Source organism: Drosophila elegans, unplaced genomic scaffold (assembly GCF_018152505.1).
Source record: "Drosophila elegans isolate 14027-0461.03 unplaced genomic scaffold, ASM1815250v1 contig_149, whole genome shotgun sequence".
Taxonomy (NCBI): domain Eukaryota; kingdom Metazoa; phylum Arthropoda; class Insecta; order Diptera; family Drosophilidae; genus Drosophila; species Drosophila elegans.
Window position 1 is genome coordinate 26486700 of NW_024545513.1, and position 10297 is coordinate 26496996.

At 34.7% G+C, this 10297-nt stretch overlaps 2 protein-coding genes across 2 annotated transcripts; one reads left to right on the forward strand and one right to left on the reverse strand.

The window, feature by feature from the left end:
• Positions 1-2622: 2622 nt before the first annotated feature.
• LOC108141606 lies at positions 2623-5646 on the reverse strand. Its single transcript, XM_017265060.2, has 8 exons — positions 4772-5646; positions 4572-4680; positions 4380-4515; positions 3448-3592; positions 3286-3362; positions 3106-3221; positions 2933-3047; positions 2623-2870 (listed from the first exon to the last, which is right to left on the reverse strand). Exons 1-8 carry the CDS (start codon positions 5398-5400, stop codon positions 2752-2754), a joined length of 1446 nt encoding a protein of 481 aa, XP_017120549.1. The 5' UTR covers positions 5401-5646; the 3' UTR covers positions 2623-2751.
• Positions 5647-5744: 98 nt separating this feature from the next.
• LOC108141626 (splicing factor U2AF 50 kDa subunit) lies at positions 5745-7993 on the forward strand. Its single transcript, XM_017265095.2, has 5 exons — positions 5745-5893; positions 6435-6998; positions 7064-7152; positions 7220-7342; positions 7453-7993. Exons 1-5 carry the CDS (start codon positions 5881-5883, stop codon positions 7912-7914), a joined length of 1251 nt encoding a protein of 416 aa, XP_017120584.1. The 5' UTR covers positions 5745-5880; the 3' UTR covers positions 7915-7993.
• Positions 7994-10297: the final 2304 nt, after the last annotated feature.

Here is a 10297-nt window from a genome sequence, read left to right on the forward strand (position 1 = left end):
TTTCAGAAAATGATAAGTCCATGTAGAATTTTCGAAGTCCTTTTATATGAAACCCATATCAATAAATACACTTCATTTGCTTTCACATAACTATAAAACAAGAAAGGGAACAGGCTTAAAATGGGATTCTGAAACTTCTTCAAACCCTATGGTATCTCCTAGTCGAGTCTACCCAACTCCCAAGGATAGCCACCTGTTGCTGCTGACTGGATGATATTGTTGTAATACTGGGCAGAGCCCCGGGGCAGTCTTTATTTTCTTGGGTTTCGCCTCTTGTTTTCCCGCTCTCTGGTTGAGGCTGCCACTTAATTTATTTGTCACCGAAATTTAAACCGTAATTCTGAAATACTTAATCATTACTATATGTCGAAGAACTAAAAAAAATAAATGAAAGTTATAATTTTTGTTGTATTTTTTTGCGATTGTTCCCAAGGGAGCTTTATGATATAGTCGTCCGATTTTGATGAAATTTAAACCGAAATTCTGAAGTATTTAACCATTACTATATGTCGAAGAACTAAAAAAAAATTGAAAAACAGCAAAGTTATAATTTTTTTGTATTTTTTTGCGATTGTTCCCAAGGGAGCTTTATGATATAGTCGTCCGATTTTGATGAAATTTAAACCGTAATTCTGAAATATTAATCATTACTATATGTCGAAGAACTAAAAAAAAAATTAAAAAACAGCTAAGTTTTAATTTTTTTTTGTATTTTTTTCCCGATTGTTCCAATGGAAGCTAAATGATATAGTCGTCCGATTTTGATGAAATTTAAACCGAAATTCTGAAGTATTTAACCATTACTGTAAGTCGAAGAACTAATAGAAATATTTAAAAACAGCAAAGTTATAATTTTGTTTGTATTTGTTTTGCGATTGTTCCTATGGGAGCTATATGATATAGTCGTCCGATTTTGATGAAATTTAAACCGTAATTCTGAAATATCTAACCATTACTATATGTCGAAGAACTAAGAGAAAAATTTAAAAACAGCAAAGTTATAATTTTGTTTGTATTTTTTTTCCGATTGTTCCCAAGGGAGCTTTATGATATAGTCGTCCGATTTTGATGAAATTTAAACCGTAATTCTGAAATATTAATCATTACTATATGTCGAAGAACTAAAAAAAAAATTGAAAAACAGCTAAGTTATAATTTTTTTTGTATTTTTTTCCCGATTGTTCCAATGGATGCTAAATGATATAGTCGTCCGATTTTGATGAAATTTAAACCGAAATTCTGAAGTATTTAACCATTACTATATGTCGAAGAACTAAAAAAAAATTGAAAAACAGCAAAGTTATAATTTTTTTGTATTTTTTTGCGATTGTTCCCAAGGGAGCTTTATGATATAGTCGTCCGATTTTGATGAAATTTAAACCGTAATTCTGAAATATTAATCATTACTATATGTCGAAGAACTAAAAAAAAAATTGAAAAACAGCTAAGTTTTATTTTTTTTGTATTTTTTTCCCGATTGTTCCAATGGAAGCTAAATGATATAGTCGTCCGATTTTGATGAAATTTAAACCGTAATTCTGAAATATTAATCATTACTATATGTCGAAGAACTAAAAAAAAAAATTGAAAAACAACAAATTTATAATTTTTTTTCAATTATTTTTCCGATTGTTCCCAAGGGAGCTTTATGATATAGTCGTCCGATTTTGATGAAATTTAAACCGTAATTCTGAAATATCTAACCATTACTATATGTCGAAGAACTAAGAGAAAAATTTAAAAACAGCAAAGTTATAATTTTGTTTGTATTTTTTTTCCGATTGTTCCTATGGGAGCTATATGATATAGTCGTCCGATTTTGATGAAATTTAAACCGTAATTCTGAAATATCTAACCATTACTATATGTCGAAGAACTAATAGAAAAATTTAAAAACAGCAAAGTTATAATTTTGTTTGTATTTTTTTTCCGATTGTTCCTATGGGAGCTATATGATATAGTCGTCCGATTTTGATGAAATTTAAACCGTAATTCTGAAATATCTAACCATTACTATATGTCGAAGAACTAAAAAAAAAATTAAAAAACGGCAAAGTTATAATATTTTTTTATTTTTTTTTATGATTGTTCCTATGGGAGCTATATGCTATAGTCGTCCGATCCGGCTCGTTCCGACTTATATACTACCTGCAATAGAAAGACAACTTTTGGGAAAGTTTCATGCAGATAGCTTTAAAACTGAGAGACTAGTTTGCATATAAACGGACGGACAAACGGACAGACTGACAGACGGACATGGCTAGATCGACTCGCCTAGTGATGCTGATCAAGAATATATATACTTTATAGGGTCGGAGATGTCTCCTTCACTGCGTTGCAAACTTCTGACTGAAATTATAATACCCTCTGCAAGGGTATAAAAAACGTCCTTCCTTTCTATATAAACGCGTTCGAAGTTTCAGGTGCAGCGGTATATGCCTGCGAGCAGTCGGCCTTTAGAACGCTCTATTCAAAAACTATTTTGGGCACGACCTTGCCGCTTTCACAGGATGTTTTTGAATTTGTAAACCATCGATTAGGCAAAAAAAAATTGATTTAAACGAAAAAGTTTCACTTGTAAGACCCCTTTAATCAACAAGAATATAAATACTGTCAAAACGCTTACTATATAGCTCTAGTATATAGCTCTTAAAAAATACATACTACGTTTATTAATTTATATGACAACAGACTTATAACAAATTCCAAATTTTGTTTCTAACGGTATTACGTCAAATTTCTCTTTGAAAATTACATATTTGGCTCGGTTTGTGTGGTTTGAATTTTATATACGGACACATTGATTCTATGATTTTTATGTATTACACAAGCCTTTTCGTGTGGTGAAACATCCTTGATTTGAAGGCAATCTGAAAAAAGGGAAATTTTAAAATTTTTAACTTTTTTGGTCCGCATTTTCCAATTCACGCACCTATATCAACACATCTTTTTATAAACCATTTTATGCATCCTTCAAGCGGAAGATTCAGCAGTTTCCTTCGGAAAAACTCAAAAATGCTAAGTGTTGCAAAGGTAAGCGCCTTAAGCTTTAAAGATTGTAGTGTTAATATCAAACTTAATATTTCTTGTAATGTATAAACTTACAGCAGCAAAAACAATATAATAGACAAAGGTAGTAGGAAACAGGAACAAAATGGCCGAGAAAAATATAGTTGCCAGATATAACTGCCGATTCATATAATTATGAGACTCTATGCGACCTAAAAAGAAGCAAGATTTAAAAACAGAACGTAGTTCTTGTTTCACCATAATAAGTAAACTTACCTTTTAAAATGTTGAAACGGTTGCCTCGAACCACTTGCCATAGTACTGACAGACCTTTTCTTTCTACATTGTAGAGCCTGTTAAAATTAATTTTTATTTTAAAAGAAAAAGGCTTATTAATTTAATGTATTTGATGCATTAATTAGTTGATTTCCTACTTACACTTTGGTATAAATATAGAAGCAATGTGAATGTAATCCAATAACGGATATTAAGTCCACTAGAAGCGCTATCTGGAATGTGAGACCCAAGGACCCAAACGCTCCGATTGCCAAAAATACTTGTCGCACTAAAGGTTCGATAAAATCTTTGAAAATAAAATAATTATTAGGTGTTAATAATACTTTTGTCAAGAATGGGAAACCAGATTTCTCTACGGACCAATAAACCAACCTAATGTATTTCAATCGTGTCAATTTGCAATCTGTATGCGTATATTGTCAACTGTAAAAAACGCAACCACCGTACATCCAGTCAAGTCAATCTACACCTAGCCCCGTCAATGGCTGTCATATACAAAGATATTAAGCTGAAAAATTCGCGCGGATTCTACAAAATTTAATTGTCTTTAATCTAGGACTTGATGTTACTCAATGACTCCATGATCTCATGGTCTATGCTTCTAATATTATAGACAAACAGATCAAGCTCAAGCTTAAAGCTGATTTTAAACTCAGGTCGATACGCTTTTTATATACCCTATAAAGTATATATATTCTTGATCAGCATCACTAGGAAAGTTGATCTAGCCATGTCCGTCTGTCCGTCCGTTTCTACGCAAACTAGTCCTAAAAAATTTGTATATTTGCAACTTTTGTATTTTGTAATTTTATTTAAAAATTCTTTTTGACTTATTAATAATTTAAAGTTCAGAATTACGCCATGATTTTATTCAAATCGAAAAACGATATCATATAGCTGCCATAGGAACGATCGAGTAATTAAGCTGCAAATCATCAAAGCTTCAATGTTTTTTACATATACACAAATAAATCATAATTTAAATGTTTTAAGGAATATTTAATTTTTGCAATAGCTGCAAGAGTATATAAACTTCGGCTTGTGATAAGTAATTAATTTAGTGCAATACTTACCCAAAAACGTCGACCACAATTCAATGTGGTATTTAAAGCAGTCCAGAAAGAAATTATTTAAATGTATATTCAGCTTGAGGCCAATAGGACTGCCCTCTAAAACCTTTAATAGGCTGTATAATTCGTCAATCACGTACTAACAAATTGAAAACATGACGTCACTTTATTTTAAACGTTGGGTGAAAGACTTACGTGGGATATTGGTATTAGAAAATCTCCAGGCTGTGTCGCTAGTGAAAAAAGGATAAGCATCAATGTAACTCCAATTATTCTATCAAGAGCAATATTAGCCGAGCGAGTACTGTCAAAACAAATAAACAAGTTAAATCGTAAGTTTTCGAAAATAAATGGTGGTATCGATTAAGTTAGTTCGTTTATTTTACGTTCATTACCGTTTATCACAGGTTGCTTGCCATTCCTTGAAGTGCTTGTAGATAGTCGTATGAATTATTATGCTATTGACAAATACATTTTCAACAACACATTTAAATATTGAAATCGGAGAGTCGGCAATGAGAGTTAGCACAAATAGGACACGTTTTATTGTGTGATTAGTTGGCTTTTGAGTATCAACTGTGGCCTGTGCCAATCTGGATAGCTCGAGAAAGTCGCAATCATTGCATGCTGCATCTTGGTTATTTACAGACTCCCCACCAACAAACATATTTCGCATAATTTGCTTTTCATAGAGAATTAGTTTTATGTGTTTCAGATATTCCGGGGTGATCCCAATGTACACCAGCGTTATGTTTGGTTGACTGCTGTTGTACGTAAAGCATAGCCGCATATTTAATTTGAGATACTGGCTTTGGTCGGCATTAAAGTCCCCGTTCAGAATAGAACCCAAGAAACGCGTATTGCTCGATACATGATTTATAGGTTTGTCCCCAAATTCCAAATCTAAAGCTTCCAGGACGTAATACACTACGACATTATCTTCATTTATCTGCACTTGACCGTACAAATTGGTGGGCTTCTTCCGGCAATAGTAGTCGAACGGTAAATATATCTTGATGCTCATAGTCGTTTCAATAACAAAACACCGGCCTCTTTCAAGCAAAACAAAACAATTTGTGCATGCCTGAAAGGGTGCCGAACTTGCTCTGACGTCACAGTCTCTTTTATTGGGGTGCAAGAAACTGGACGTTATATTTGTAATTTTTAATGTCAAGGTTTAGGTGACGCTTATAACAAGAGACTTTAGAAAATTATAAAGGAGCGGGTGAAATATTATTTTTCAATTAATTTACTTTAGCTACCTTACAAAAGAAATCATGCCGATAATCACTGAACGATATTTTTGAAAATGCAACTCTTTGTTAATCGAGAGTACTGTCTTCGTTCCATTCCATTGTTCTCCAGTTTTCACGTGTTCTGTTTTATATCGTTTCGCAGTTATCTGCATTAATACACGCATTAAAGGGATACATTTTTCATCGGCATTTTGTATAGTAAAAATTGTTTTCGTTTAAAAAGATATTAATTTTATTTACATATAATAATGGGATACGATGGTGAGTTAAATGAAGTTAACAAATAATTGGCTCGCATTAAAATGCTCGAGTGTGCATAAATGGATGTATGTGTATACATACATACAAGCGTATTATATTAAGTTGAGAAATTGAAAATGTGCAACCAAATTTGTTTGACAATTCTGACGCGCCCACTCAGTTTTTTTTTGTTATTGTTCTCAATGGTTTTGTGCACCGGAAAGTTCCCGGTCAACCGCTTCTAGTTTTTGACCGGTTGTTTTTTTTTATTTTTTTTTTAACCTCGGCGGCTTACATACATGCACATCCATATGTACATAGTATGTAGTTTTGCCATAAGTTTCATTAAAACTTGTGCATATGGAAAAATGATTGATTTTCAACAATAAACACTTGGTTTTTTGCGAAAAGGTGAAGTAATTGATATGTAAAGATGCTAGTAAGCATTCATTAAAACTATTTGTATATGTGCATCAGCGTGTATGCTGTACGCCTAGTGCTGTTATGCCTCCGGTGGTCTGACTGAATTTTTTTTATTTATGTATAACATATATTCTTGCAGATCGTGAACGTGACCGGGAAAGACGTCGCCATCGTTCCCGCTCCCGTGATCGCCATCGCGACCGCTCCAGGGACCGACGCCATCATCGCAACTCGCGGCGTAAGCCGTCGCTCTACTGGGATGTGCCGCCGCCGGGATTCGAGCACATCACCCCAATGCAGTACAAAGCCATGCAGGCGTCCGGGCAAATCCCGGCCAGCGTTGTGCCGGACACTCCCCAGACGGCGGTGCCCGTGGTCGGATCGACAATCACCCGCCAGGCGCGTCGCCTATACGTCGGCAACATTCCGTTTGGCGTCACCGAGGAGGAGATGATGGAGTTCTTCAACCAACAGATGCATTTAGTTGGCTTGGCACAGGCGGCCGGAAGCCCGGTCCTGGCTTGCCAGATAAACCTGGACAAAAACTTCGCTTTCCTTGAGTTCAGGTCAATAGATGAAACCACCCAGGCCATGGCATTCGACGGCATAAATTTAAAGGGACAGAGTTTGAAGATCAGGCGTCCGCATGATTACCAGCCTATGCCGGGTATTACGGATACACCAGCAATTAAGCCAGCTGTTGGTAAGTCACTGCTCCAGTTCACTGGTCAAAGTCAGCAGTCTAACGCCAACTCGCCCATTTTACAGTTTCAAGCGGAGTTATTTCGACGGTGGTTCCGGACTCCCCTCATAAAATCTTCATTGGAGGTCTGCCAAATTATTTAAATGACGATCAGGTTTGTAGAAAAGCAGACGGTGTCTATATGGTTATTAATTGAATCCAACGGAAACATTTTCTTAAAGGTTAAGGAACTGCTTTTGTCGTTCGGCAAGCTACGAGCATTTAACCTTGTTAAAGACGCTGCTACTGGATTGAGCAAAGGGTACGCATTCTGCGAATATGTGGATCTAAGCATCACCGATCAGGTAGGAAACGTATTCATATGCATTGCAATCGACTTGAGACTGTGCTCACCTGAATCAGTCTTATGGCAAACTTTGTTCTAATAGTATTTTCTGTCTTTTACTTTTTAAAGTCAATTGCTGGTTTGAATGGAATGCAGCTGGGTGACAAGAAACTGATTGTTCAACGTGCTAGTGTGGGTGCAAAGAACGCGCAGAACGCTGCCAACACCACTCAATCCGTTATGCTGCAAGTACCGGGTCTTTCAAATGTGGTCACATCCGGGCCACCGACAGAGGTACTCTGCTTGCTCAACATGGTCACCCCTGATGAACTGCGGGACGAGGAGGAGTATGAGGATATATTGGAAGATATCAAGGAAGAGTGCACGAAGTACGGAGTCGTGCGAAGCGTGGAGATACCGCGTCCCATTGAGGGCGTGGAAGTCCCGGGATGCGGCAAAGTCTTTGTCGAATTTAACTCGGTTCTCGACTGTCAGAAGGCTCAGCAGGCACTTACTGGAAGAAAATTCAGCGATCGCGTTGTCGTTACATCATATTTCGACCCTGACAAATACCATAGACGCGAATTTTAATTACAAGTAAATCATATTTCTCACATGTCCAATAAATATCACACAATAAAAGTAACAATTTATGATCTGACTACGAAAACACCATCAAATAGAAAGGGATAGTCATATCTGGGAAAAATAATGAGCTCGTATCAAAGTAGTTCTCGTAATGGGGTGAAACTGTACACAAAAAAAAGGAATATTCCGTGCAAATTGGGCCGACATTTAAAAATTAATTGAGATTCTTTTTTCCAATAACATTTAAGTGACTTTGCTGACTGTTATTCCACAAGAGTTTAAATTTAAAATATTAATAATTGTTTTGAGTTCTAAAGATTTCTAATCATTTGTTGTTTGGTTTGGTTCACTTCGTGCTCTTATTATATTCCGCTTTTAAATACTTTTTGAGGCCTAATAATATAATAATAATCCTGCGTGCTAAGTTCATTTCAGCCTTCTTTTTCATCTCTAGTAGCCTAGCCTAGTGGTTCTGTAACCCGCTTACAGTTCTGTAAGTCTCTCTCTCTTTCTCTCTCTCTCATCTGCTAGCAGCGGTAGAATAGCGACCGATCAGTGGCAGTACATACTTTCACTATTTGTGGGCGTTAGAGTGGGCGTGGCTCCGTTTTGAAATAAACTTACACTGCTTAGGAACTTCTAGAATCTGCATGCCAAGTCCAAAATCTCTAGCTTTTACAGTTGCCGTTATATAGAGGTCCCTCACAGAAGGACATGGCTTGATCGACTCGGCTATTGATCCTGATCAACAATATATATATATACTTTATATGGTCGGAAACGCTTACATCTACCTGTTACATACTTTTCAACGAATACAATATACCCTTTAATGGGTATAAAAATGAAAAACGCCCACGTCCTCTTTATACTTTCTCAGGATAAAGAACAGAAAACAACGAAAATATAGACGTTATAGTAAAAACTTTCTCGAGAACAACAAAATTTGGGACATTTTACCTGATCGTGCTTATCGGAGCTATATGAAAAAGTCGTTCGATTGGTAAGATTATTGAACATGTTCAGTGTAATACGTAATACTTTATGTTTATATAAAAAATGCTTAGAATTATTTAAAATGCTTACCTTCAAATTCAATCCTATAGGGATTTGGCTATTATACTGTAATCATATTATACTGAATGAAAAACTACCAACGCATAAAATAAAACTACATATATGTATAATTCATAGACAGCTAACGCCGGAAAACATTTATTTGGCATTAAATAATGTATGTATGTTGTACATATTGTGTGTACACTGTAAATACAAAATTACAAAATAATTAAATATATGGTTTAAACACAGATACATTCAATAAAAACGGAAAGGACAACTTGAATACATTTTGGGTACATGAAATGATTGACTAATACTCAAGACAAAAAATTACCGAATAAGATCTTGCGCGACATTTTGTTTTACTTGCGCTATTGTATAATTAAATGCAAATGCATGACAATTGTTTGTTTAGAGAAGTATCCAATAGTGCACATGTGGAAATAAAATTCGATAATCTAAGCGCATTCGAATGGAATGCTTAGTTTTCAAATTGTTAACCTTTCGACACTCATAAGCAAGAGCATTTATTTACTACTCCTCAAATCGACTAGTGCATATTATCGAACTTACATATAAATTAAGCTTTAGTATTTTGATATGTTTAGAATTTGCAAGTCTCTCGGATTATAGTCAAGCGAGAATGTGTTTAGTTTCTTGAATTAATTTAATTTAATTTAATTATTATTATGATACTTTTACTCGAGGAGTAAAAGGGTATATTGTATCCCTTGAAGAGCATGTATGAAGTGGGTATTTTAATTTTGTTCCTATGTTTGTTGTATTTCCGGAAATCTGTAGATTGTGGCCGTGATTCTATGAAAGAAAATCGGACAAACAATAGTAGAAGATAATGGACCCCTGTATGATTGCTTTCAATAAATGCATTTGAAATCATTTGACCTATATGAATGAATAAATGTAAATGCCATGTTGATTGAACGAATTAAAAAATACATATAATATATAAATTATTATTTTGTATTAGCAGAAAAATAAGCCACAATCTTCTTAAGAATAATTTTTGGATTATCAAAGTGCAAATCTTTTTTCTTTAAAACAGCTGATTTCCGTATTAAAATAATGAACAATTTGTGTTATTGAACGCTAAAACTTTTTGTTTTGATTTTTTGCATTAATAGCGGTTAAAAATCTGATCAGCCCTTAAGCAGCAAAGCTCAAAGCACTCGCATTTTTCAAACGCGGCTCAAAAAGAAGGAAATATTAATATATATATATATATTTATGTAAAAGGGTAAACGTGAACCAGTGCTACATTTTGGTTTTTGTGACGTTCTCGAGAATAGTTTATTGGAAATGACAC

Excerpts from the sequence above, each read along its gene's own strand:
- LOC108141606 (XM_017265060.2), bottom strand. The coding sequence starts at position 5,400 with ATGAGCATCAAGATATATTTACCGTTCGACTACTATTGCCGGAAGAAG. Across the intron at positions 3,593-4,379 it reads ATTGTGGTCGACGTTTTTGG|ATTTTATCGAACCTTTAGTG; the intron begins GTAAGTATTGCA and ends TTATTTTCAAAG. Across the intron at positions 3,363-3,447 it reads TTCTATATTTATACCAAAGT|GCTCTACAATGTAGAAAGAA; the intron begins GTAAGTAGGAAA and ends TAATTTTAACAG.
- LOC108141626 (XM_017265095.2), top strand. Across the intron at positions 6,999-7,063 it reads AGCAATTAAGCCAGCTGTTG|TTTCAAGCGGAGTTATTTCG; the intron begins GTAAGTCACTGC and ends CCCATTTTACAG. Across the intron at positions 7,343-7,452 it reads ATCTAAGCATCACCGATCAG|TCAATTGCTGGTTTGAATGG; the intron begins GTAGGAAACGTA and ends TACTTTTTAAAG.